The sequence below is a fragment of the Esox lucius genome, chromosome 14 (assembly GCF_011004845.1).
Source record: "Esox lucius isolate fEsoLuc1 chromosome 14, fEsoLuc1.pri, whole genome shotgun sequence".
Lineage (NCBI taxonomy): Eukaryota > Metazoa > Chordata > Actinopteri > Esociformes > Esocidae > Esox > Esox lucius.
In genome coordinates, this window is record NC_047582.1 from 29,960,209 (window position 1) to 29,987,857 (window position 27,649).

The following is a 27,649-nucleotide window of genomic DNA, read 5'->3' on the forward strand; positions in this document are numbered from 1 at the left end:
TAACGGTCGGTATGAATACTCATTTTAAATTCAGGTCCTTATGAACCCCTGCCCATGATACTTTCATGGTTTAAAAAGGTTCTAGGCTGCATAAAAGGAAGAACAGACTTCACGTAGCGACTTATGACATACGGACAATACAAGAGGCTTGGGTGTTGGCGCACGTGTGGAGCCGCTGCCATGGCAAACAGTGCGATCGATCAGACCCACGCTACGCCTCACAAAGGCAAAAGACTACAACCCCCCCCCCCCCCCCACACACACACACACACACAAAATGAACTGCTTCCCCCCTGTACAGTATGGCTCTATTATTGTCCAGATAGACTCAACAGGATTGATGAGGGGTGGGGGGAGGGGGATGAAATTGAGAATAGAGACCCCCCACCGATCTCATTCCACCCCCGCGGCCCCACCAGTTGAAAAACTACTCCCCCCCCCCCCCCCCCCAGGGGGAAGAGAGAGATCAACACGTCCCTGCGGTGGCCCAGAGCAGAATGCCCGGCAGGACTGCCACACGTTGCTGGGGGGTAAAGGGCAGACTCGTCGGCTACATCTCAAACATCTGTCAGGCTTTTCCCTCCAGGCTAACATAGAGGGACGTGCCCAAGACCACACAGACGGAGATGCACAGAGAGACATATTCACGCTATACCCTCCACCCCATAAGAGACTGCAGGAGCAAACATCTACACAAGGGAGACAGGGAGAGGTGGCGAGAGCCTATTAAAACCCCCCCCAAAAAAAAAAATTCAGAACAGAAGTCTGATGCAACATTTCTTTTACTGAGTTATTTTTTATTAAAGAGCTCAAACACACAAAACCACATGGAGAACAATACATTTCTGAAGACTGATAGGCAAGCTTGTCAAGTCATTGCAATTACATAGTAACTTAGCAGACACTCATTTAACCCCGTTTCACCTCAGGTCAGGCATTCTGGGATTTAATTAGCTATTTGCGCTATGCCTCTGTAGCAAATAAAATATATTTTAGCCAAGCAAAGTATACATATGTTGAGAAAACAAGATTAGGATGGAATTATTTTTAATCAAACAGATTACTGAATGCCTCCTCCAGAGTTTATGAATTGCTTTCAGTACCACCAACTGAAAAACTAGTTTACATTATACCTTAATCACAATAGCAGAAAGCGGTTCTCGTTTAGAAAATGTGGTTTTAAGCACTGTTTTGCATGAAGGTGATTCCAGACTTTTTCACAAAATGACAACATAACTCACAAAATAGTAGACTGAATTTAAAGGAGAAATTATTATTATAATTTTAACACTCCAAGAATGTTCACAAGCGGTTAACACACCTCATATGTTTCTTTATTTTTATTGTGGCTGCGAATCCAGCTTTTCCCGCAAGAGTATCTTTGGCACTATGGATCTGGAAGATTCTAAGAATCATATACGCCGCTACAATGTTATTTCATGTTTTTCAAATATCTCTCTTTACTGGCAGATTGATTGACATGAAGTAGCACGCTTGTGTCGCACATTGTGAAGAGCATAAATAAAAACTGCACTGGTCCATTATAAAATTAAATATATATAAACAGAATCTATACACAGACACACATGGGGCACATTTAAGGGGATTCCAAAAAGCACAACAAACATGCGAAGATGGCATTACTACTACTAAAGATCCCAAGACAGACAGGGAATGTTGTTCGCCAAAATACTTAGTTCACAACACTAAAGGGTATTATTTATTTTGCTGGGAGGGTGGACATTCTGTGAGGCCTACCATAAAAACCAATGAAATAGGATTTTCTTGAGAGTTCGCTCATTATCGCATAGTATAATGCACACAAATTCTTAATTAGAAAAAAAATTATATATATATATATATATATATATATATATATATATATATATATATATATATATATATAGGTTGCATAGATAATAATGAATGTTGTTTCGTTTAAACATGACTAACTATTTAGGCATGGTCAGGTTGACCCCCTCAGGCGACAGATCATTCTAGAACAACTTGTATTTGATAACGTCAGAGGGTCCTCCCATCACACTGACCAAGTAGGGGCCAGCCAAGGGGCCAGCCTCCAGGGAGTCCCTGACCACACAATAAAATAACATAATACCTACATTTTAGGGAGCAAAAAAAAAACAAACAGACAGCCCCAGTAATGGTCTTAACTTGAGATACACCAGGGGTAATTGTAAAAAGATGCTGCGCATTTGCAGCTAGATGTCAGCAAGCTAGATTTCCATACCATTTTTTTTATCTATGTATTCTACACTCCGCTTAAAGAAACGTCTGTTGTTAATAACGCATTTATATGATCCACCAATGTGTGACCGTGGGGGTGTAACCAGTGGTGCCAGATGCGAAGGTTTCCTGAGGATTGTATAGACGAAATTGCGTTTGTGCAGTTTTTATGTGGTTGATTGTACAGTATAGACTCAGTGAGATATGGCAACCCATATCTCACTAACTTCGGGTCTTGTCGGCTCATTTGCAAAAAATTTGAACTTAAGTAACAAACATAAAAATGGAACGTAGATGTCTGCCACTCGGAGAAAAGAAAAGCAGTACATTATAAAAATTAAATGCGCCCATGAGAAACATCTTCGGTAAAGTTGTTGAGCAGTAGAAGCATGAGAAGATGGATAGATCTGACGTTACAATGATGGGAGCAGCATCGCCGCTTCAAACGAACGGGGGAATACAGGTCCAACAGCAGCTAGCAGCGAAGTTTTGTAACTGCAGATACGTTGTGTTGTAGCCTAATAACAAACTCCAGTTCAACATGGTACATGAAACTTACGTGGGGGTTGTATTGAATATTAATATTATCTGCATCTACCTTTTAGTTAGGAAATCAGGTAGCAACTTGCTCCGCCGCAAAGGTTCGCACCCACGGCAGAGAAAGCTAAGCTCCGCCCCAACCAGACTAAACAGAGAATTAAGAGCTGTGCGTGATAACGTAATAGGCTACACAAAGTCATCTACTTTTCCCCTCAAGTTTCCATGTACCAACCACAACTGTTGCATTAAATAACAATTATGCTCACTTTGGTCATGACACCTTCGCTCTAGAGAACAGTGTCTGTCTACCCTATGTGATGAGATTAATATCTTAAAAGCAGTATCGTTTTTATTAGTCAAATGGCAGGCACTAATAAATGACCGTGTCACCAGAATATATAGTTCACTCTTTAAAGTTAATCACTCGTTCAGTAGCCTAACAAACTGCGCCCCCCAAAAATATAACCGCGTGACTCCACGTTTCCTTCGCTTTACGGCTATACATCAACGGCCGTACACCACCAGAACCCAAAATGTTTACACATCAATGTTTGTCAACAAATAAGCCTCAAATATGTATTAAAAAAACTGTAACATGGATATCATGGTGAGTTCTTGCATTCCTAGCTCTTCGTTTCGGAGTTTTTACCGAAATAACGGCAACACTTTGTTCAGTTAGAGTAAAGAGGAAAAAGATGGGTTGTAAAAAAAACGCTGTACCATTGGAGTAGACTAACATACTCATACATGATATGTGCGGTTTCAGAATATTTTAAATACATCAACCAACCAGTACTGGGCTATGGTATCACGTTCTAGAACCTTTCTATTGAGCGTTTTAAATTGGCATGCACTTTCCCAAAATCCCGGCAATCTTCTTACGTGGTTGCTGCGTACATGTGTTTAGTAAAGCAGATGCGGTTACGGTCACAACAGAAAATAAATCAATGGATACCCAACATACCATTAATTGATTTGTTCCGATCAGGGTACTCAAAGCCATTTGTCCTGTTCTCAATCTCCATTCTCCGACCGAAACTATGCTTATTTGTTTTCCTCCACCCTTGTCCTCTGGAAATTACAAAATGTGATGGTATGTTTTCCTCCAGTTGGCTAATTAGAGTAGCCCCACTTCATGCCTGTCAGTTCATGAGAAAGCCTGTTCGCAGGACTCTGGTAAGCTTAACACACCTTCAAGTATTCAATAATCACGTGACGGCTGACTTAGAGTCTGCATTCTGGGATTTGTAGGATAAGGTTAGGTCATTCTGGCAAAAATAACTATATTTCTAAAGTAGGCTACTGTATCATATTACATTTTAAACAACGTACAACACTTTCATATTTTAATGTTTCTGTGATATGACACATTAGTCTTCACTGTACTGACCTGGTTTTCCCCTGCGAAAATATAGGCTACATTGTAATCGACAAAAAATTTAGACCAGGTTCAGAATGCGGTATAACGGTCGACATATAATTGCTAGTTTGATATTAGAAACTGAGTGGTTCAAATCCTGAACACTGATTGGTATATGAGACCATATCCACACGGCTATGACATCACATCAGTTGCGTTCATAGCGTTGGTAACCGGTTTAGAAAAGGCGTCTTGGGGATTTGTGGTATATTGCTAATATTGCTAATATACCACGGCTACGCGCTGTGTCCAGGTACTCGGCACTATTTTTTATTCACTGATGTGTGTTAACGTTCAGATCTAGCGTGTTGGCTGTTAAAGTTCCGTAACAAATATACACTATCAGTGCTAACAGTTGTTGACCACTGCTGGAAGCGAAACAGCACCACCCTCAACTGAGCCACACACTGATAGTCGAGTAAAATTAAAGGGCCTGAAAAACTGTCAGGCAACTGAAACACAAGGCATCAGTTACGCCATAGGAAAGAGGCAGAGATGGTCGGAGTGTGGAACTCTAGCGAGACAGGAGCAGACACATTTCAGGATTCAGTATCCTAACTTTTATACGTGTTTGGTGTTCTTTGAAACTGAGCCCAAAGAAAGCATATTCCTCGGGACTCCAAAGATTATAAGAAAGGGTTGGACATTCTAAGAAATTGCTCACATTACCAGTAGGGGCATCCCTCAGAGCGACGCGGACGTCCACCGCGGTCACATGGATGTCCTCGCTAGGGGGAGCCCTCGAGATGATGTTTAGCCGGACGGACGAGCGACGAGGGATGTTGTGTTGTATGTTGAGCCGGACGTACATGCGACGAGGGACGTTGAGCGGGATGTTGAGCAGGACGGACGGGCGATGAGGATGGAGGGCATGGTCCGGACAGAGAGGAAAGTGGCCTGAGCATCAGCATTCAGCTCAAACTGTGTTTTATTTCACTTTGTAACAATATGTCTTGGTTAGGCTATAGTTTAGTGTTATGTACAGGTGCTGGTCATACAATTAGAATATCATCAATTCCAAATTCAATTCCATTCAAAAAGTGAAACTTGTATATTATATTCATTCATTACACAGAGACTGATATATTTCAAATGTTTCTTTAATTGTGATGATTATAACTGAAAACTAATAAAAATACCAAATTCAGTATCTCGGGAAAATTTTAATATTACTTAAGACCAATACAAAAAATAGATTTTTAGAAAAGTTGGCCTACTGAAAAGTATGAACATGAAAAGTATGAGCATGTACAGCACTCAATACTTAGTTGGGGCTCCTTTTGGCTGAATTACTGCAGCAATGCGGCGTGGCATGGAGTCGATCAGTCTGTGACACTGCTCAGGTGTTATGAGAGCCCAGGTTGCTCTGATAGTGGCCATCAGCTCTTCTGCATTGTTGGGTCTGGCGTATCACATCTTCCTCTTCACAATACCCCATAGATTTTCTATAGGGTTAAGGTCAGGCGAGTTTGCTAGCCAATTAAGAACAGGGATACCATGGTCCTTAAACCAGGTACTGGTAGCTTTGGCACTGTGTGCAGGTGCCAAGTCCTGTTGGAAAATGAAATCTGCATCTCCATAAAGTTGGTCAGCAGCAGGAAGCATGAAGTGCTCTAAAACTTCCTGGTAGACGGCTGCGTTGACCTTGGACCTCAGAAAACACAGTGGACCAACACCAGCAGATGACATGGCACCCCAAACCATCACTGACTGTGGAAACCTTACACTGGACTTCAAGCAACGTGGATTCTGTGCCTCTCCTTTCTTCCTCCAGACTCTGTACTTTCATCAGGGAACATAACTCAGCAGCAGTCCAGTCCTTTTTGTCTTTAGCCCAGGCAAGACGCTTTTGACGCTGTGTCTTGTTCAAGAGTGGATTGACACAAGGAATGTGACAGCTGAAACCCATGTCTTGCATACGTCTGTGCGTGGTGGTTCTTGAAGCACTGACTCCAGCTGCAGTCCACTCTTTGTGAATCTCCCCCACATTTTTGAATGGGTTGTGTCACAATCCTCTCCAGGGTGTGGTTATCCCTATTGCTTATACACTTTTTTCTACCACATTTTTCCCTGCCCTTCGCCTCTCTATTAATGTGCTTGGACACAGAGCTCTGTGAACAGCCAGCCTCTTTAGCTATGACCTTTTGTGTCTTGCCCTCCTTGTGCAAGGTGTCAATGGTCGTCTTTTGGACAGCTGTCAAGTCAGCAGTCTTCCCCATGATTGTGTTGCCTACAGACCTAGACTGAGAGACCATTTAAAGGCCTTTGCAGGTGTTTTGGGTTAATTAGCTGATTAGAGTGTGGCACCAGGTGTCTTCAATATTGAACCTTTTCACAATATTCTAATTTTCTGAGGGTTTTTCATTAGTTGTAAGTTATAATCATCAAAATTAAAAGAAATAAACGCTTGAAACATATCAGTCTGTGTGGAATGAATGTATACATTATACAAGTTTCACTTTTTGAATGGAATTAATGAAATAAATCAACTTTTTCAATTAATTTTATGACCAGCACCTGTATATTATCGCCTTTTTATTTGCTTAATTCTTACTACATAGACGTGGGATACTATGTGACAAGAATTTCATGGTGCATGATGACTATGTTTTTCGGTGCGTTTGATAAATAAACCGAAACTTAAACCTCAAACTTTCTTACTATACCGGAAAAACATCAATTGAAAGATAACCTGTCCGTCAAGTCCCCTTTTATTTAATTCTTTCCCACTTTTGTCATGTCAAAATAATGAATTATATTACAATAGTAATTTGTACATATCAAAATATGTTTTTGATTTACTTAGATTTTTAAATAGAAATGCAGATTCCCCAAAATACAATAATGGTAGAGTAAGTCCTACAAATAGAAAATTATTATTAACAAAGAAATGTAAATATAATTGCATGTGGCCTCTCCTTATTCTTCCAGACGGATTCTTCTCTAGTTTTGCGTTTTACTAGTGCCATTGTTTCTACTGGTAGCATGAGGCGGTACCTGCAGCCCATTCAGGTTGCACAGGTAGTCCAGCTCCTCCAGCTCCTCCAGAATGGCAAATCCATATGTGCCGTCGCTAGAAGGTTTGCTGTGTCTCTCCGAGTACAGTCTCAAGAGCATATAGGAGATATCAGGAGATGAGCCGTTACACGAGGAGAGCTGGCCAGGACAGTAGATCTTGTTGCGCAATACAATATGCAAAGTCGAGGCCGTCGGCATTCTTGCAGAAATCCTCCTCAGAAGAAAATGTTTGCTCTGTTTTAAAATATCAATTTTTTTTCATACTCTCGGTTCAATACATTTCATAGTTGCCAATGTTGAAAAACAGTCCACGTCTCTAATCGCTTCTGTAGACTTTATATATTTGTTGTTTTTCCTGCTGGTATCATTAACACTAACATTATCTTGAATGTGTCCTTTACAGCCTTGTCAATTTTTGAATTTTAAATAAGCTACTGTAACTCTTGGTAAATGGTAAGTTAAACCAATGTAATATAAGACATAGCCGCTGCTTTGGCTGTGAACACAAGCTTCTGTAGGGTAGATGCACATTTTCGAAACATAGTACATTTTGAGGTAGTCTACATTGACATTTATTTTGCTGTAACATTCTCCCATCAGTTGTATAATTTCAACAAAAAAAACAGGCATTTATTTTGTAATAAGCAAATAAACTAGGCTCATACAAGCCGGATAGCACCCTAACAAATTATCATCCGGATAGTGTGCTTTGTTGCGCATTCTTAGAGTGGCTGATTCGCGGCTCCAATACCCCCATTAACCATGTATTGAGTACTGAAAGAACTCAGACAGAAGCTGAAAACAGAAAGGTTATCAAATGTGCCATACGTGTGTTTATTATCTTTTCATAAGTATTTATTATCAATTGATAAGTCACTCAGTTTTTCCAATACATTAACGTAGCCAGGTGCGTCTTGATGGTACCCTCCACCGGTTTGTATTCCAAAACATCACTCATCGCCGTTCGTCCTGCTCAACAACCACTCGAGGTCTCCCCCTAGCGAGGACGTCCATGTGACCTCCACGTCGCTCAGAGGGATGGAACTGCCTCTCCACTTGACATATCGAAATGTACTGGTGAAAAAAACGTTTCAGAAACGCTTCAGTAGCTTGATGCATGTTTTTTAGTAGTAGGCTACATGATTCGTGCGTTTCAATAATTTTGTAACGGTGTGGTCGTACCTCGTTCTCTACAGGGTTTCATTGTAAGCCGCAGGGGTCATGGGTCATTATCAGTTGATGACAGACGAATTATTTCCATAATTCTGGGTATTGGTAGAAAGGCTAGCAGGATTGAGAAAACGTTTATGGACTCGGAGCTGGAAAAACAGCTTTAACCAAACATGCTCTCAAGACTGGATAGTGCTGGAGAAGTAAAGGTTAAACTGTTTTTGAACATTCAATTAAAGTTAAATGTTTCAGTAGACAAATGCCAATAAGACATTTTAGATTTCTTATAAATTATATTTGTATTGTCAATTGTGGCTGTTTTTCTAAATATGTTTTACTTCCATTTTGTATGTGTTTTTATTGTTGTAAAACAATGCTCTGCTGTAAGGCCTTGGTCTCAGTTGATTTCTTTGTATAAATAAAGATAAACAATAACACATCATTGATAAAAGGTGTCTCTGCTCTTGGGGCAAGGGCATAGGAGTGAGTGTCATATTGGGGGGGGGGGGGTCTTTTTTAAAATGGGAGCCATTTTATCTGCTTTTAATATGGGTATGGCATGTTTAATGTTTCTGATAACTCTCACGGACCACCAACGGCAGAGGTGTCAAACCCGGTTCCACGCAGGGCTGAGTGTCTGCAGGTTGTCGCTCTCACCTCGTACTGGATTAAATATATCAATAATGGGTTAGTTTCCTCCCTCACCTGGTTGGCAACCAATTTCCAGGGGAAAAAACTTGGCCCTCCGTGGAACCCGGTTTGACACCCCTGACCTGTGGGTTTCCATTTCCCCACAAAAGCAGCCACTTTTCACCAAGCCAGCAACAGCCTCACCGGGTCTGAACAGGAGACCCACGCTGCCGGAAGCGGAGCTGGAAGGGCCACTCTTCCCTCAGGCATCAAATCCCAGTGTTGGGGGCCATAAACTGAGTGGACAGTGAAGATCTAGTGACACGGTGGCTAGGGGGGTTTTCCTAGACACTGTGCTTCAACACTGTTGTTGCTTGCTCCTCTGGGTTTCCAGGCTGGGTGTTTTTGTAAAAGCACTCTGTGACAACTGCTGATGTAAAAAGGGCTTTATGAATGAATTTGACTGATTGGTCGTGTGTGTGTGTGGGTGATAAAAGGGTGTGCAAAATCCAGGTGTGCTCGGTTGATCAAGACCTACCCAGATTTACTGCCCTAATCTCAGAGTACCAGTGCAATGTGCACATTCAGGTGAACGAAGTATTAACAGGTTTTATTTTTTCCAATAAATCAGCAAATTTTCTCACTTAAAATATAGTTGGTTACAAGATCTCATTAAAGGTGAAAGGGTCTGGCGTTCTTTTTCTTGACTTCAGCTTTTCATCAGCAAAAGATGCAGGTTCAATAAGGGTGTGTAGACGTTAGTTATCCACTTTAGACATCTACTGGCTAATTGGGCTATCCAGAGTGCAGAAAATACATCAAAGCGGTATGAAATGCAACATTTTCCCCATGTCAGGTGATCAGGATATGCAGCTAGCGTTTTAAAATTAATTGTTTATTACACGTTTAAGACAAACGTCTAGGTTGCACTGATTCGACTATAGCTGGGAACCTGCGCAGTCCAATTTGTTTGACAGTTTGGAAACTGTAGAGATTGCATGTCCTTTCAGAATTGTTCTGATAGTTACTCAAGAGCCAACAGTTGGATGAATCTGTTTGAGACACCTGCTTGATGGTCTGTCAATATGAAAATGTATGCAGGTTCATCTGGAGGAGCGTCTGCTAATTTACTTAATCTGTAAATCATTCATATGAAATTAGGTAACTCTTCCCAAATCCACATTTGGAATCTGAATTTAATTTAAGCATAATAAACCTATCCCTGATCTGTTTAAAAAACTGTTTACGCATGCTGAAACTGCAACAGAAACAGGTTAGTGGGTCAAGAGACAATTCCCTCAAACTTGTACATTGTCTCTACAGATTTGCATAGAAATAGCAATGTGTGCTATTTTAAATGTGTTACATAACAGCTTTTTTTTTTCTACTTACATAAAAACTGGTGGATTTACCATAAAATCTAGATGTCTCTTTTGTACACTCCAACATGTTATGCATTGGATAAAATACAAATGTAATAATTGCACAGTGAAATGAAATACTCATGAAACACCCAATTGCTTTCGTTGAATAGAAAAGCTAAATAAAATAACAGTATTACCAATTTGGCAACAACCTGCCTGCCCAATATGAAAAAAAAAAAAAAATAACAATGCCAGTGTAAAATGAAGAAAATAAGGTTCTATGAAAATGGTATTTTTTTTATAATTATTGCTAAAATCCTGTCCCCTTAGTAAAATTATCTATTTAGTCACCCAAATAAATGACCAAGTGCTAATGCCTAGTTTGATATTTTTAAATGAGGTGTTTAATGATTTAAACAACTGAAAAACATCATAAAACATTTGTCAGACTTTCAGAAATAACAGTCACCTAAGAATCTGGGCTCATGAATTCAGATCCTAACTTGCAGACCATTTTTACCCTTATTTGACTAGGCAGGTTCAATGAGAACATTCATTCACAAGAACAACCTGGGAGACAAACAAAAGACATTCTCACCATGTAGGCTTATGGATTAGATCCATAAATAGTTCAGTTACTGCCAAGATGATCTAACTGCTAGGCTTACCTTGCTTCTAGCCTATGCCGACAAGCGTTAGCGTTCTAACTACCTGCTACTCCATCCAAAATGGGTATTCTGGATTTTGTAAAGATCAGAACCGCATGTGGTCATAGCAACCGTTCAAACAATTACCAAAATGTAAGCTAATGAGTACCCAATATTGTGCTAGTTTAGAATGGCTTTCGGTCTACTTCGTAAAAGCCGTACAAATCTGTGAATTATGTCAGAGTCTCGCGCTGAGAACTGAGCTTTACCAATAGCTCCAAGCTTTACAACAAACATGTAATTTCCTCAAGCACTCAAATGTTCCTGTAAGTCTCCCAAGAAATGCTCCCCAGAAAGAAAGACAATATTACTTATATGGTCTACAAAACAGAGGCATGAGGGCAAGCACCGTCTCTACATTCGTTGTCCCTTTCTGCTTCTGAAGCTGCGGTCAGAAGATTTACGAGTGGCTACCACATCATTACAGTTATGGTTTCTGTAGTGTCTTATGTCAGAAAAGCCCTTTCCACAGCTCTTGCAATAGTATGGCCTCACTCCAGTGTGGATTTGCATGTGGGCTTTGACATTGCTGGCTTGGCTGAAACACCTTCCGCAGACATCACATTTGTATGGCTTGTCTCCTGTGTGGACCCGCTCGTGCCTTTTGAGATTGCTGTTGACTGCAAAAGTCTTGTCACAGTAAGTGCAATTGAAGGGTTTTTCCCCCGTATGAGTTCGCTCGTGTCCTTCAAGAGCTTGCTTAAGAAAAAATGTCTTTCCACAATACTTACAAGCATAAGGCTTATGTCCACTGTGAAGTCTCATGTGATAGTCAAAGGTGTGTTTGTAGGCCAAGGTCTTGCCGCAAATGGAACAGGAATAATACTTCTGTCCCGTGTGAATCCGTTGATGGTTTTTCAGGGTCAGCATGGAGCTGAAGCCGTGCAAACACACGTCACAACTGAATGGCTTTGTCGATGATCCATCGCGCCGGGCGGTTCTCCTCCTTGCTTTGTCTCGCTCTCTCTGCCTCTCTCCGTCGGCCGTGTGCCATTTCAGATTGTGCTGTTTCATTTGGTAATTGTAAATAAAAGTCTTCCCACATAGGTCACACATATACGGTTTGGTTGCCCCATGGTTGTGCATATGAGCTTTCAGGAGGGTGGACTGAAGGTAGCTTTTCCCGCACACTTTACATTTGTATGGTCTCTCCCCTGTGTGCAGAACCTGGTGTCTCCCGAGGTTCGCTTTATGGCTAAAAGCAGAGCCACAGGTCTCACATTTAAATGGTTTCTCCCCTGTATGTACTACCAAATGGTATTTGAGGCTGGATTTGGTCATGAAGCTCTTGCCACACTCTGAGCATGTATGTGGACGTTCACCTGTGTGTGTTCTCATATGACCACTTAGGCCACCACTCTGCCTGAAACTCTTCCCACACACTGTGCATCTGTAGGGTTTCTCACCTGTGTGGATCCTCTCGTGGTCGCTGAGCAGTTTCTTTAGTGTGAAACCCTTTCCACAGGTCTGGCAACTGAACGGCCTCTCCGCTGCATGAACAAGCTGATGCTGTTTTAGATTATACTTGGTAGAGAATGTATTCCCACAAACCTTACAGTTGAACGTTTTTTCACTGTGGCGCAACATGTGCTGCTCAAGCTGCTTGCTCATTCTAAACGTTTTGCCGCATTGACCACAAGGGAATGGCCTCTCTCCCGTGTGGATTACCATGTGTCGTACTAGCAGGCGGTTCAAGTGGAAGGTCTTGTCACAAACATCACACTTGAAGCATTTGGTTTCTTTGGATCCTGTCCCATTAGCAGCACTGCAATCTTGTTTCCTGTTGCCAGTGTCCTCAGGAAGCCTAATATGCTCAGCATTGGATTCAGTGTCTATTGGTGAGGGGTCGTTATTAATTCCATGGGTGTCTCCCAGAGAGGAGTCATTCTCCACTAAACAGGTTTCTATGGGTTTACTGACAACTTTTGCAGGACCTAAAGATAAAAGAAATAAAGTATTGTAAAACTTTATGCCTAAGTACTTCAGTTTACAACTACATTATACAAAAAGTTAGGTGAGTCGTCATTTTAAATGTCAAACCATGAAGCACCACAAGACCTTTGAACAAAGACCATGGTTTATATATAAACTGGATTCACCCTTAGTTTGGCCACATTTATTCAACACTATTCTGAGGATATTACCTGCACAGACTGACTTTCCATTGGTGACATTGTTTGGTTGACTGACATTTTCTGGCAATGCTGAAGCTGTTGTATTTGCAAGTACCACCGGGAGATCTAAGTAATAAAAATACAGACACAAATACACTGAAACACATTCAAAATCCAATCACTTTTTTTCATCAGATGTTATGTGGAGCTGGAATAACTGATGGTGGTTAACAAAGCAACTGTGATTTTTTTTAAATTGTTTATAAACATTGGGTATTGGAGGACTCACCAACTGGTTTTATTGCGAAGATAATTCCATTATATAGAACATGAGTTGGGGTTGGTCCTTTTGGTTGTGCTTGCACGTCTAAGGTGACTTTAGCCAGAGACGTTCTATAATGTTCGGCCTTCTCAGTAATTGCCTTCATGTCTTTATCCATCTTCTTCACTTTTGCTTTCAAAACTTCATCCATCTGCTCCACCTTTGTCTTTAGTTTCTCGTTCTCATTTTGTAAACTTGAGGAGACCGCTAAGAATAGTTGGCAGATTTTACGAATAGCCTCTCCGGTCACCAGATTCATAACTGCGCAAAACTGTAAACAAATTACATGTTATCTTAGTAGATAGCACACAATATCAATGGTACAACAAAGATAATGTAGACAGTTATAGCTGGGTAACACAAAAAGCTACCTATTTAGAAGTAATAAACCACAACACCGGCTTCGCAGACGCAGAAAAAGCCTATTCCAGTACTAAAAAACAAATTCAACAGTTTTCTATTGAACTTGATGTTTTAGTCATTGACTAAACTTAATCCTTAACCGGCCCTATATGGTTAAATTAGATGCTTAATTTGTAAATCGGGAGGAGCCGGAGCACATCGACGCGCTTGAGATTAATCCAGTGGGCATCAACGCATAGCCCTATTGGCCGAGCGAGGAAGGCTGCTGACCATCTTTTCACCTGGCCTGATAGCTTCACTCAGCGAAGGGAGACACGCAGAATCTTCGCAAAGGAAGCACATCCCTGGCGCCAAATAATACAGAACGAAAACTTTCATAATCTTGCCAGGCTGTGAAAATGCAACTTAATGAACTCTGGTAGCTTATATTAGAATGTGTACTGTGCAAAGCGCACACAGCGATGGGAAATGACAAATAATGCGCCGATACCGGATCCGTGGAAAAACATTTACCGGCGGTACACACTGAGCCATACATCAGAGGTGCCAGATTTCTTTCCCGGCAGGATCAGTCTCAAATTAAGCACTAGTTGAACCCCAACGTTGGATAAACGAGTAAATGTAACTTGCAAGTTACCTAGCTGAGTGGCACAACTATGTTACATGCTGTGTTAGCACTTACCTTATTCTCGGGATTGCTAACTTCGTTAGCGTGAGAGTTTGGCTCGGTAAGCAAATACTGGCGAATTTCTGTCAGTGTAGTCTCGACAAGAATAGACATAATTGAAGTTGTTTCTGACTGGAACATGTTGTAAATTGTAGCCATTTTACCGTCCTACGTATCCGCATTACAGAAAGCAGCTAAATAAATGTCGTGCTAGCTAGATAGTAATTTAGTCGGCTACAATCACAGAAGACGCCAGACAGGAAGGTCTGAACATGCGCTTCATTTTCAAAAGAAAAGTCCTAAAAAAAAACATTTCGTTTTCACCGTCACTAACATTCTATTGACGCCGCACCCATGTTGATGCCCTAAGTTAAACCGGAGCCAATTACCATTTCGTCTAAATTATATTTAAAGGGCTTGGAAATACGGTAATATTTTGCTGTATAGAATGACAGTAGCCATAGCAACGATTCTGAGGACGCTCAATCCGTGAATAACAATTACTATAGTTTTGCAGCGTATTTATAATTTTTTGTGAAAACCAACAGTAACAAAATACAAACATGGATTAACACTCTTGAAACAGTTTTTTAAAAAGTTTTAATTAGGGTTGGCTTTTTGTACAGAAAAATAAACGACCGGTGTTTCAAAATACACAGACCTAAGACACAGCTTGAAGACACAGGCATTCCCTTTCTGAGTTGTGTTCAGTTAACTTAAATGTGTTCTACATTGTAGAACTATTGCCACTTAACATTTCCCCAAAACATTCTGGAACTGACTTTGACATGTTTGCTCTTGTTTGGTAGGTGTGATAGTGTTGCTTAAAGCAATTATGTACACCCTGGAAGGGTCAATAATCAAAACACTGCCAGTAACCATGTTGGGGACAAATGTTGGAAAGGGTTGTTTTGTCCACGTAGCACAACAAAATATGGTCGATTGGGTGCGTTAGAAGCTCAACTGTTGTTAGCCAGTTGATTTTTATCCTCCTCAAAAAAAGGTTCTTGTTTATACTAACCGACTGAGCGAGAAGTGTGATGAGAGCAAAACAGCCTGACGGGATGTGCAGTGAAGGACACAAGACGCAATATTCAACTGTACTGTGTGTACTGGTTCTAAGAGATGCGCTAAATTCCTAATGACCCTCCTCCCCTCAGCAATCCATTCACATGTTTTGTCTGGTGGAATCCTATCAGCCACCACATAACTGGGTGCATGTGGTGTGCCTAGGCATGGCTATTTATGACACAGGCATTTCTTAACATGTTTTTAAACTTGACATGTGTAAAACTTCCCATATCTCCATAATGAAATAATGGTTACTGAGTATTTTCTTGACCTCAGTACTATACACCATGAATGTATAGAGCTAGGTCAAGTCTGATTAGTAGATAGACATTTCCTTCAGCAGCTACAACCAAACCAACTTGGTTTTGTGTGTTTAGGCTATCCCAAATTACAATTCTTGAAAGTGTGACGACTATGACCATGTCCATTTGCCTAATTTGCATCATTAGTGCTAATTAAGTGTCTGATAACCTGTTCAACCTAGAGAGACCAAACACACATTTCTGAGATCCCAATATGCAATTCTTTTTTCAAATTTGACTTTCCTAATTCCAGGTAGACAGACCAGTGTTCTCATTTTAAGGCTATCCCCACTTATCCTTCTTAATCATATATTGAAAATGAATAAATATGAATTGGGCATTTACTTAATTGGACATTCACCATTTCAATCACCTGAATAACTCAGCTAAACAGCTGTTGGACGTTCACATTCAATTGGTGTTAAATGAAATGGTTCATACAAAAATAACACTAAACATATTACCACAATGTCACAAAGACGTGTCCATAAAAATGTGTAGATTTATAGCAAGATTTATAGCAAGGAACACATCTAAGTTCTTAAAGCACACACATTTCCTCAGAAGAAAATAAACTCCCTTCAGGACTTTTGACCCTACTAAATGCATCCCTGCTTCTCTTGACGTCTAAAAGGAAGTCATTCCATAGGCTGAGATGTAAACATAAACCTAAGAGATGTCGACCATGTGTATAATAGACACGGACTCTTCACTAATTAGGGGTATGAATGCGGCCCCCATTCATTTTCCCAGGTAGGACATTTGAATAATTAAATGCATTTCCCAAAAATGGTGGCAGCACTGAGACCATTCTATGGGAACTTTTCAATTGGAGTGGCACTACCTGAGGAAACGGTTTGTTAATAGCGAGGGACACATTCAAGAAGAGTCCGTAAGTGTTACACACGTGCTTTCATTGACAAAAAGAAACATGTTTTTGCAGAGCCCGACCACGTTTCATTACTTTTACGTTTTGTCTCAGCCCTTTGAATGAGGCACAACAATGGGTGTGAAAATATTCGATAACAAGTAAGAAGACGTCCATATTTGCGTTCCAAGCTAGAATTGGCCCGAGGTGGTGAGTGAAACAACGTCACTCAGTCTACACAGCAGCAGCATGTTGACAAGCACTCCTGTCCCTAACTCCCTTTTTACTTCTGTTAGTGCGGTCAGAAGATTTACAAGTTGCTACCACACCATTACAGTTATGGTTTCTGTAGTGTCTTATGTCAGAAAAGCCCTTTCCACAGCTCTTGCAATTGTACGGCCTCACTCCAGTGTGGATTTGCATGTGGGCTTTGACGTTGTTGGCTTGGCTGAAACCTCTTCCGCAAACATCACATTTGAACGGCTTGTCCCCCGTGTGGACCCGCTCGTGCCTTTTGAGATTGCAGTTGACTGCAAAAGTCTTGTCACAATAAGTGCATTTAAAGGGTTTTTCTCCTGTATGGGTCCGCTCATGTCCTTTCAGAGATTGTTTCAGAATGAATTTCCTACCACAGTATTTACATTCATGGGGCTTCAGTCCACTGTGAATTCTCATGTGATAGTCAAAGGTACTTTTAAAGGCAAAGGTCTTTCCACAAATGGAACATGAGTACTGCTTTTCTCCTGTGTGAACGTCTTGGTGCTTTCTCAGAGTCAGCATGGAGCTGAAGCCGCTCAAACACACGTTGCAACTAAACGGTTTCTTTGAGATCCCCTCTCTCCCAGCAGTGTTCTCTCCGTCAGCCGTGTGATGTTTCAGATTGTGCTGTCTCATTTGGTAATTGTAAATAAAAGTCTTCCCACATAGGTCACACATATACGGTTTGGTTGCCCCGTGGTGATGCATGTGAGCTTTTAGGTCAGTGGACTGAAGGTAGCTTTTCCCACACACTTTACATTTGTATGGTCTCTCCCCTGTGTGAAGCACCTCATGTCTCGCAAGGTTTCCTTTATGGCTAAAAGCAGCTCCGCAGGTATGGCATTTAAATGGTTTCTCCCCTGTATGGATAATCTTGTGCTTCTGAAGGTTAGATTTGGTTATGAAGCTCTTGCCACACTCTGAGCACAAGTGCGGACGCTCACCTGTGTGTCTTCGCATATGGATACTCAGGTCATTGCGCTGTCTGTAACTCTTCCCACACTCAGTACAGCTGAATGGTTTCTCACCCGTGTGGATTCTCTTGTGGCCCATGAGCACAGCCCTTTTAGTGAAGCCCTTTCCACACGTCAGGCACTTGAACGGCCTATCCACCTCATGAACAGGTTTATGCTGTTTCAGATCGGTCTTAGTAGAGAAGGTACATCCGCAGACTTTACAGCAGATATTTTTTTCTTTATGATGCAACATGTGACGTTCAAGCTGCTTGGACGTCCTGAATGTTTTGCCACACTGACCACAGGCGAATGGCTTTTCTCCCGTGTGAATTAGCATGTGTCGTACTAGCAGTCGGTTCAGGTGGAAGGCCTTGTCACAAACGTCACACTTGAAGGGTTTCTTGTGAATTAGCTTGTGGGCTTCCAGTATCCCTTTCCTGGTGAATGTCTTGTCACAAACATCACACATAAGGCATTTAGTTTCTGTGGGTTCTGATCCATTAATGGTACCTCTTTTCTTGATTTCCTTCCTGTTTCCCTCTGGTATGGCAACTCTCATATGCTCAACATTAGACCCCACATCAAGAGACCCTGGGTCCATTCCAGGTTTGTCTCCCAGAGAGAAGTCATACTCCAATGAAGAGGTCTTTGTGGAATTACTGCAACCTTCTGTAGGACCTAAACATGAAAAGGATTAACAGTATACACATTGTAAAGTGATAGCTTATGTTTAGAGATTTTAAATCAATGACAGTATACACAACCAATTGTATTTCACAAAGATATTCAGCATATTACAATAAAACTATTTAGCATAAACCATTACAAAAACACATGCTTTGGACTGTCATTCAACTATTTGTTAATGCAAGGAAATCGTTCTGCAACAGGAAACAGAAATGTGTTTGTGATAAGACAAGTTGAAGTGGTCACTACTCATTTATACCCATTTGCTTCTGGTTTCTAGGTAATATGAGGGCAGGGATCTCATAGGCTACAGTATTGTTGTGAATCTTAAGGACTAACAAGATATGTATTGCAAGTCTCAAAATTCTCTATATATTGGAATTCCATACTGTGATTTCACTGCAATTCAAAGTTCCAAAATTATTGCAAACCACTGCTGAATAGGGACCCAGAGCCATGAATAACACTTTCATGGAAATAAAATTTAAAAAAAAGAGTTGTTGCTAAATATTCTGGCCCTCAACTTTTACTATCAGAATGGGTTATACACATATTCAAGGACACTTTTAATCTTATCTAGATAAAAATGAAGTAATGAACCTAAACATGGCATATTACTGCCAATTAGCAGTTACATCATTAAAACCCTATATTCAATAGAAAATAGTACAAAGAGAACATATAAAATGTTGAAACTGAGATTTCATTGTTTCTTGAAAAATATATGACTACTTTGAATTTGATGCCAGCAATATGTTTCAAAACTGTTGTGGCAGAGGCAACAAAAGACTGGAAAAGTTGTGTAATGCTAAAAAACTAAACCTGGTGGAATTTCACACAACTAATTAGGTCAATTGGCAACAGGTCAGTAACATGATTTGATATTAAAAGATCATTCCAGAGAGGATGGGTCTCTCAGAATTGAGGATGGAGAGGGGTTCACCACTCTGTGAAGGAATGTGCATGTACAGTATCTCACAAAAGTGAGTACATCCCTCACATTTTTGTAAATATTTGATTATATCTTTTCATGTGACAACACTGAAGAAATGAGACTTTTCTAAAATGTAAAGTAGTGAGGTGTACAGCTTGTATTACAGTGTACATGTGCTGTCCCCTCAAAATAACAAAACACACAGCCATCAATCTCTAAACCGCTGGCAACAAAAGTGAGAATGTCCTACCGAAAACCACTGTCTGTACTGTGAACACAGTTCATCGCTGCATCCACCATGCAAAGAGGAAAACATATGGAAACAAGAACTGCCGCCACCTTCTCTGGGCCCAAACTCATTTAAGATGGACTGACAAATCAAAATTATCATTTTGGGGAATCTAAAATATTATCTCCGGACAAAATAGGAGGGGGACCTTCCGGCTTATCAGCGCTCAGTACAAAAGTCAGCATCTGTGATGGTATGGGGGGGTGCATTAGTGCCCTAATCTGTGAAGGCACCATTAATGCTAAACAATACATACAGGTCTGGGATGTAATCACAATGGAACAAACAGAATCCAACAGAAGCAAATGTCATGAAATGAACCTGAATTTGTCTCCATTGCAAAGCGTTTTCAGTTAAGATTTTCAACTGTTTGCCATGTTCTTTCTCTAATGAATATACCATGGGTATATTCTAGAATAAACAATTATTTTGTTACATCACATTGAGAATAATACCTGCACAGACGGCAGATGCGTTGCTGACAGTGTTTGCTTGACCCGGCAATGCTGAAGCCACGGTCATTCCAGGCAACATTGGAAGTTCTATAATAACACATTGAAACACATTCTTGACTTTCATAAGTTGATCCAAGAAAAAAAAAGATTCAAAATTAAAATGAAAGTAGCAGCTGTATGTCTTAAACACTCACCGACTGGTTTTATTTCAAAGATGATTCCATTGTGAAGGACATGGGTTGGTCCTTTTGATTCGGTTTGCACTTTAACCAGCGATGTTCTGTAATGTTCAGCTTTTTCTGTCATGGCCTTCAGATCTTCATCCATTTGCTCCACCTTGGCCTTCAGGGCTTCTTCCATCTGCTCCACCTTGGCCTTCAGGGCTTCATCCATCTGCTCAAACTTGATCTTCAGTTTCTTGTTTTCATGTTGTAAATTGGAAGAGGCCACTAGGAATAGTTGGCAGATTTTACGAACTGCCTCCACTGCCACCAGATTCATAATGGTGCAAAGCTGTGTGGAGATACAAATGGGTTACATTCAAGTCCAACTTTTGCTTTTGGCATAACAGAGTTAAGAATGTATCGCAAGTTTACTCCACAGTTAGCTTGAATTGTCACTATACAGTTGGTACCTTTGCATAGCTCAAACTGTTGGAACCTTGTCAAGAAGGGTGGTCACCTGTGTTTTGACCCAGAGGACAGTTCAGTGGTAAACTGACAGTTGAGGAAGCGAAACAGTTCATGACAACAAGTTCGACGTCAGGGTTACAGTGATGACGTGTCCCAGATCGTCCCAGCTCAATGGTCAGGTTAGCGCACCGTGTTGCGATTTTAGAAGGGGCGAATGTATCGGAGTGACGAACGTATTGTTGTAAGCTGAATAGGCTACACAGTTAGTACCTTTTGTATAGCTTAAATGGTTGGAGGGAGGTTGCCAAGGAGGGGGGTCACGCGTTGAGAAGCACAGGACCATGGGGGAAGCAACAGAACATTTAACATCGGTTTCACTAGCTCGTGCATGGCTCTGCCCACCTCCTTCCTAGGTCATGCCCACCTCCAATTGGGAAAAACAGCTTCTGGGCTGTCTTTGTTTACATATTTAGAATTGGTTGAAGAATGAATGCTCTTGGACACCATCTGACATGAGACAATGCAGGTAGAGCCAAAGAGAGCTATACTTAATACGAAAATACCAAAATATCTAAGGTCTACAGCAAAGTGCCAAAATTAGGAAACAAAATTGACGTTTCCCAATAGCTTAGTCTAAAGCATCTGTAATTTGTTATTGTGCACGTCTGTACTCTACGTATAGTCATCTATACATCCAGCTGCAAAATGTGATGTTAGATAACTTCAGTGCATTACGTTTTACTAGGTGTTTCATGACATCAACGAACTCGGAAAAGAACGAGATCAAATCAACATAAAAAATATTAAGATCGGAGTCAGATCTCTATAGTTGAGAAAAACATTTACTGTACTTTGGCGAAAAAATATTTTGTACGCTCATCCAAAATTAAAGAGTTTGAAGACAAATTTCCTACATGATTCTATCACATTCCTTTGAGTTCCCAGTGCTCTTCAAAGTACCACCAGTTGTCTTAAAAGTACAATTTCTTCCAATGCTGGTAATGCTCACCTTTCTCGTCGGATTACTTACGTCGTAACTAACGTCAGACTTTGCTATGTTTGGCCGAAGTTGGCCAATTTCTCTAACTGCCGTCTCGACGACAAAGGCCATAATCGCTGTTGTTTCTGACTGGAACATGTTGTAAATTGCAGACATTTTCCCATCAGACTCATTCAAATACTTCACACAAAAATGTGCCTGCAACATTAGCTAGGCTAGCTATGACTGCTACTGCTGCAAATCTAGGCAAGCAGTTCCAAGCTTGTCCATTGACCAATGACATAAGGATAAATAATCACTTCCGGGTAACGACATTTGGAAAATTATCAAAATAAAAGCCCACTAATCCACTAAGGAAGTAAAGAAATGTTTAAATAACCCTTATTTCTTAAAAATACTGTACATCAGAGAAATTTGTCGATCAAACAATTATAAAAAACTTTAAATAAACCATCATTTTTAATATATTGTACACGAGTACATGAGAAATATTTCTGGATCAATTTACAATGACTAAAGCCATACATGTCCTGATTTTGATGCCTTCAAAATCAGGAATACAAGTATAGTAGCTATTTTATTCATGTGTAGCACAACATTTTGCAACCCCAATACTTTCCAGAAAAACCTGACAGGCAAGCTGGTGATCAGAAAAGCTGAAGTTGATGGAGTACATCAACCTATTTTAAAAATGTTACATTTTATTTTACATAACACAGGTAACAATGTATTTAGCTCACCCCTTAACATCTGCTAGTTGAATAGTGGCTCTTTTACATATCGGACTCTGGTTACTCTTCATAGTCAAAGAATGTTGGGTATTTTTACAAATTTATTGGAAGCAATGACCATCTCCCTTACCATTTCCCAGTTTAGTTCATGGGTGGTGATGTGAAACCAAGCCACACTTTTCCTTCCTTCTGTTGTGCGTAATATTACAAAAGTATCATATCCTAGTGCACAACCTTTGATGAAAACATACTGGCCTTACAATCCATAATCATGTGTTTTTGCTCTATGTTTATCTTTAAACACGATTATTATACCATCTCAAGCTTAGTATTGTGTTGTATAAATGTTCATTCAAAACCAACCAGCAAAAGTGATGGATGTACAACAACCTTTATTCTGTATAATAAATCTCGTGACGTGACCTTCAGTTGGGCTGCTGCTGATACTAGCTTCTAGCTAGGTAGCAAGTCTTTGGCTAAATAATGGCTACAATTTACAATATGTTCCAGTCCGAAACAACATCCATAATGGCCGTTGTAATTGAGAGGGCAATGACCGAAATAACTTTTTTTTTGCCCATCTCGTCTTACGTTAGCGGTATTAAAAATCCTGAGAAAGAGGTGAGTATGACAGCATGACGGACAAAGTTGTGCTAACTTAAGTTACGAGGAGTACAGTAGTTGTTTGTCAAATCTTGTTTTTTTAACCAGATATTGTGGGTTTTTTTCATTCTTGTATCAAACACAAGTCGAGTTCCCAGCAATGTATCACTGGAAATGCAGACGGAAAACAGACGCTGTGAGAGTATTGGCTCCTTCCAGGTTTGCCAGGTCAAACTAAAACTGACCAATGACCACTCAAAATGCGCTCACTAAGAACTAGCGCAATAAAACGGTATGCCACAAAAGAGACTTGAGACATTTATAACGGCTCATGACATGGTTTGTGCACTTGCTGGCCATCGAGCAATTTAACAGCACGGTGACTGAGTTACTCTCCTGTAACACTCCACCCCAAGAAACACAAATTAATACATTAAAGTCATATCAATGCGTATAATTACCTGTTCATCGTGATAGAACTTTTAAGTGGTTCGTCTGTAAAGTGTAGTATCAGCTGTATATTGGGGTCAATGTAGGGATGATAAAACTAAATTACATTTCAATAACAGTTACCTGCACTACAGATTGTCAGCCAGTAAATCACCTTAAAAATATAAAAGCATTATTTATTTTTTATAACTTTTGTAATATGGTCGACTAAAAGTGACATATAAACAGACTGAAGTGCGCTTAAAAAGAGGGAAGTTGGTTTGAACGCAGTGTTGTTGCTCTAACTCAATTAACTTGCTCAACGTGGGAGCACATTACATTTTACCAAATATATACCGTATCATTATATTTTTATTATAATTATAACTCCGGGAGAGGAGGATCAACCAAGCGAAACCGCATCTTCATTTTGTAATATTGCTTGCCCACCACTAATGCGACTTGATAGCTTTGTGAAATAACGATTGCCTACGTAAAAGTAACAATTTCTGTCACAATGAAAACACAAAATTGGGGAACCACAGTCGATTGTGATGAATACCCTATTTTATTTGGTACATGTCAGTCTGGCATGGACAGATTTGAGGCAGAGGCAATTCAGTTCACCTTCCTCTGCCCTCACCTAAGCATTCCAGCCAGCTGCTGATTTTACATCCTCTGTCCTGTAGCACATGTATTTGTTTTCTTGGGTAACTGTTTGGATAAACTTGTCCCCCCTCCCAATTTCTCTACACAGCTTCGTACAGTAATGGAGCTGGTCACAGGGGAAGCTATTCGTAAAATCTGCCAACTTTTCCTTGTGGCTTCTTCAAGTTTACAACAAGAGAACGAGAAACTGAAGATAAAGGTGGGGGAGATAAATGAAGTTCTGAAGACGAAGGTGGAGCAGATGGATAAAGATTTGAAGGCCATGATGGAGAAGGCTAATGGGTATAGAGAGTTTCTTGCTAAAATACAGACACAAGCAGAACCAAAGGGACCGACACACATTCTGGTTAATGGAATGGTGTTTGCAATACCACCAGTTGGTGAGTACTGATCACCTAGCTACCTGCTATATATTACTGCCTAGTCTATGTGCTTGTCTACGTTACGCTACATTTTCCACGTTATCAAAGAAGACTCGAGACGCTAGACAATTTTGTTGTGTAAACTGGCAGACGTTTCTGTAGAGCCCCCACAGAGTTTTGCAAGTGTGAGGACCACTGTGTCGGAAATGTATCAAGTTTCTGTGCAGTGCGCACGCATATCACTCGATTATCCCGTGATGGACGGCCACAATCCTACGTAGTTGCGTCTCAAATTCAAACCCTATAGAAATTATTATGCAAACTAAGATACGTCTATCTAGCGTTTTATTATCTGTTTCGTAATGTGAACAAGCCCTATGTACATAAGCAAAACAAGTTCGATGAGTAGTGTTGCTGGCCTGCTCATTTGTATCAAACAGACCTGCGTCAAATCATTTTGTGGAAAGGAAAACATGAACGTTGAATGACTTTCAATGTAATTTCCACTGTAATTTATTTTCAGATTGCCGAATGTTGCCTGGAATAACAGCGGCTCCAGCTTCTCCAGGGAATGTCAGTCAATCAAATGCTGTCACCACGGCAACGTCAGTCTTTGCAGGTAATACTCAATAGGTGTTTTTTTTTTGGCACTGTCTCACTGTTTAGGGTGTAGGTCTGATGAAAGACGCAACAATCCTCTTGTGGAACTGCCTGCATTTTATTTTTTGCTTGCATGACATGCCGTTGTAATTAATGAAATCAGCTAGCCATACCATAGCTCAAAAGTTGCACCCAAGATCGACGGGGGTTTTTCAACTCACCCTACAAGGTCCGGAGGCTGCTGGTTTTCTGTTCTACCGTATCATTAATTTCACCCGCCTGGTTTCCCAGGTCAAAATATGTCCCCGATTTGAATGTTGCAATGAAGAAATGGCGTAGAACTGGCTTCGAAGTCCAGAATTGAATACCCCTGCTATATTAGCGCAGTATATACAATATTTGAATTCATGCCCACTTGGTGTAAATATTGTCCTTGACAAAGCCCACCTCATTGAGCGTTGAGTAAACAACATACAGATAGGGCAATAAGGAAGACAAATTTAGACATTGTTTTGGCACATGTTTAATATGCACATATTCAGTTCTGGTAAATCTCTGTATGCCAGTTGCTTAACCCTACAAAGGACCAAAGCCTCTTTTGTTTTTGTATAATATAACCGTACAGTGATGGTGACAGCACAGTACTTCTACTAGGCACTGGATGATCATAAAATCTGTTAAACCACTTCACATATAGTTTTACATTGTTTACACTCATTCTTTTTCTCATCAGGTCCTGCAAAGGTTGGCAGTGACCCCATAGAGGACTCTTCCTTGGAATGTGACTCTTCTCTGGGAGACACAAATGGAATGAATACAGACCCATCACCAAGAGAAAAGAAATCAGACGTTGAGCAATTTGTCGCTACTCTGCCAGAAGTAAAAGGCGGCCAGGGAAACCAGAAAAACAGCGGCACTAGTAAAGGGACACGACCAAAAGAAATCAAGAGGTTCAAATGTGATGTTTGTGAGAAGACTTTTAGCCGGAACAAACGGCTGGTACAGCACAAGCTAACTCACACAAAACCCTTTAAATGTGATATTTGTAAAAAAAACATTCAGCAGAGAAGAGTCAATGAAAGGTCACAGGCTTAGACATACAAGACCCTTCAAGTGTGATGTTTGTGACAAGACCTTCAGCCAAAACCGCTCACTAGCATGTCACATGGTAGTCCACACGGAAGAGAGGCCATTCGCTTGCGGTCAATGTGGCAAAACATTCAGCATGTCTACGCAGTTTGAAAATCACATGTTGCGTCACAGGGGAAAGGCGTGCATTTGCATTGTCTGTGGAAATGCATTCTCTACAAAGAAAGAACTGAAACAGCATAAGCTTGTTCATGGTGAGAAGCCATTCAAGTGCTTGACTTGTGGAAAAGGTTTCACATCTAGGACCATGCTCAAAGTGCATGAGAGAATCCACACAGGTGAAAAACCATACATCTGCGATTTATGTGGGAATTGTTACAGGCATCGCGGTGGACTGAGTAGTCATATGCGAACACATACTGGCGAACGTCCGCATTCGTGCTCTGAGTGTGGCAAGAGCTTTAGGTCAACAAGCACACTCAAAAAACACATGGTAGTTCATACAGGGGAGAAACCCTTTAAATGCGAGACCTGTGGAGCAGCTTTCGGTCTTAAACCAAACCTTGTCAGACATCAGGTGCGCCACACAGGGGAGAGACCATACAAATGTAAAGTATGTGGGAAAAGCTACCTTCAGTCCACCTGCTTAAAATCTCACATGCTTCGTCATGAGACGACCAAACCATTTATGTGTGACCTATGTGGAAAGACTTTTATTTACAATTATTTAATGAGGAGGCACAATCTGAAATGGCACACGGCTGACGGAGAGAAGCGGCGAGAACGAGAGAAAACGGGGAGGAGAACCGCCCGGCGCGATGGGTCATCGACAAAGCCATTCAGTTGTGACGTGTGTTTGCACGGCTTCAGCTCCATGCTGACCCTGAAAAACCATCAACGGATTCACACGGGACAGAAGTATTATTCCTGTTCCATTTGTGGCAAGACCTTGGCCTACAAACACACCTTTGACTATCACATGAGACTTCACAGTGGAGTGACGCCTTATGCTTGCAATTACTGTGGAAAGAAATTTGTCCTAAAGCAGTCTTTCGAAGGACATGAGCGGACTCATACGGGGGAAAAACCCTTTAAATGCAGTTTTTGTGACAAGACTTTTGCAGTCTGCGGCAATCTCAAAAGGCACGAGCGAGT

General features: G+C 40.8%; 4 protein-coding genes across 5 annotated transcripts in view; 1 reads left to right on the top strand and 3 right to left on the bottom strand.

Annotated features, from left to right (window-relative positions):
• LOC105021765 (nuclear receptor subfamily 6 group A member 1-A) overlaps positions 1 to 3,954 on the bottom strand; it is a 128,373-nt gene extending 124,419 nt beyond the window's left edge. Inside the window, exon 1 of the mRNA XM_029125270.2 lies at positions 3,749 to 3,954. Coding sequence (XP_028981103.1) covers positions 3,749 to 3,809 — 61 coding nt within the window. The 5' untranslated portion in view covers positions 3,810 to 3,954. The remainder of the gene's footprint in view (positions 1 to 3,748) is intronic.
• A 6,738-nt stretch (positions 3,955 to 10,692) lies between these two features.
• Positions 10,693 to 14,844, bottom strand: LOC105021761 (oocyte zinc finger protein XlCOF6-like). The gene is made up of 4 exons (XM_010889656.4): positions 14,575 to 14,844; positions 13,497 to 13,800; positions 13,238 to 13,333; positions 10,693 to 13,027 (listed from the first exon to the last, which is right to left on the bottom strand). The coding sequence occupies exons 1-4, from the start codon at positions 14,716 to 14,718 to the stop codon at positions 11,448 to 11,450; spliced, it is 2,124 nt and encodes a 707-aa protein (XP_010887958.2). The 5' UTR covers positions 14,719 to 14,844; the 3' UTR covers positions 10,693 to 11,447.
• Positions 14,845 to 15,142: 298 nt separating this feature from the next.
• Positions 15,143 to 22,266, bottom strand: LOC105021762 (zinc finger protein 708-like). 2 transcript variants are annotated; one of them, XM_010889658.4, is made up of 4 exons: positions 22,042 to 22,266; positions 20,574 to 20,892; positions 20,380 to 20,466; positions 15,143 to 18,692 (listed from the first exon to the last, which is right to left on the bottom strand). In XM_010889658.4, the coding sequence occupies exons 1-4, from the start codon at positions 22,216 to 22,218 to the stop codon at positions 17,035 to 17,037; spliced, it is 2,241 nt and encodes a 746-aa protein (XP_010887960.2). In that variant the 5' UTR covers positions 22,219 to 22,266; the 3' UTR covers positions 15,143 to 17,034. The 2 variants fall into 2 exon arrangements, with proteins under 2 accessions (XP_010887960.2, XP_010887959.2); XM_010889657.4 differs by having other exon boundaries at positions 22,021 to 22,266.
• Positions 16,754 to 26,904, top strand: LOC105021764. Its single transcript, XM_010889661.5, has 4 exons — positions 16,754 to 16,824; positions 24,532 to 24,823; positions 25,329 to 25,424; positions 26,139 to 26,904. The coding sequence occupies exons 2-4, from the start codon at positions 24,544 to 24,546 to the stop codon at positions 26,498 to 26,500; spliced, it is 738 nt and encodes a 245-aa protein (XP_010887963.2). The 5' UTR covers positions 16,754 to 16,824; positions 24,532 to 24,543; the 3' UTR covers positions 26,501 to 26,904.
• The last annotated feature ends 745 nt before the right edge of the window (positions 26,905 to 27,649 follow it).

Excerpts from the sequence above, each read along its gene's own strand:
- LOC105021761 (XM_010889656.4), bottom strand. The coding sequence starts at position 14,718 with ATGGCTACAATTTACAACATGTTCCAGTCAGAAACAACTTCAATTATG. Across the intron at positions 13,801-14,574 it reads TTAGCAATCCCGAGAATAAG|TTTTGCGCAGTTATGAATCT; the intron begins GTAAGTGCTAAC and ends ATTTGTTTACAG. Across the intron at positions 13,334-13,496 it reads CTTCGCAATAAAACCAGTTG|ATCTCCCGGTGGTACTTGCA; the intron begins GTGAGTCCTCCA and ends TTTATTACTTAG.
- LOC105021762 (XM_010889657.4), bottom strand. The coding sequence starts at position 22,218 with ATGTTGCAGGCACATTTTTGTGTGAAGTATTTGAATGAGTCTGATGGG. Across the intron at positions 20,893-22,020 it reads TAAGTAATCCGACGAGAAAG|CTTTGCACCATTATGAATCT; the intron begins GTGAGCATTACC and ends ATCTCCACACAG. Across the intron at positions 20,467-20,573 it reads CTTTGAAATAAAACCAGTCG|AACTTCCAATGTTGCCTGGA; the intron begins GTGAGTGTTTAA and ends GTGTTATTATAG.
- LOC105021764 (XM_010889661.5), top strand. The coding sequence starts at position 24,544 with ATGGAGCTGGTCACAGGGGAAGCTATTCGTAAAATCTGCCAACTTTTC. Across the intron at positions 24,824-25,328 it reads GTTTGCAATACCACCAGTTG|ATTGCCGAATGTTGCCTGGA; the intron begins GTGAGTACTGAT and ends ATTTATTTTCAG. Across the intron at positions 25,425-26,138 it reads GGCAACGTCAGTCTTTGCAG|GTCCTGCAAAGGTTGGCAGT; the intron begins GTAATACTCAAT and ends TTTTCTCATCAG.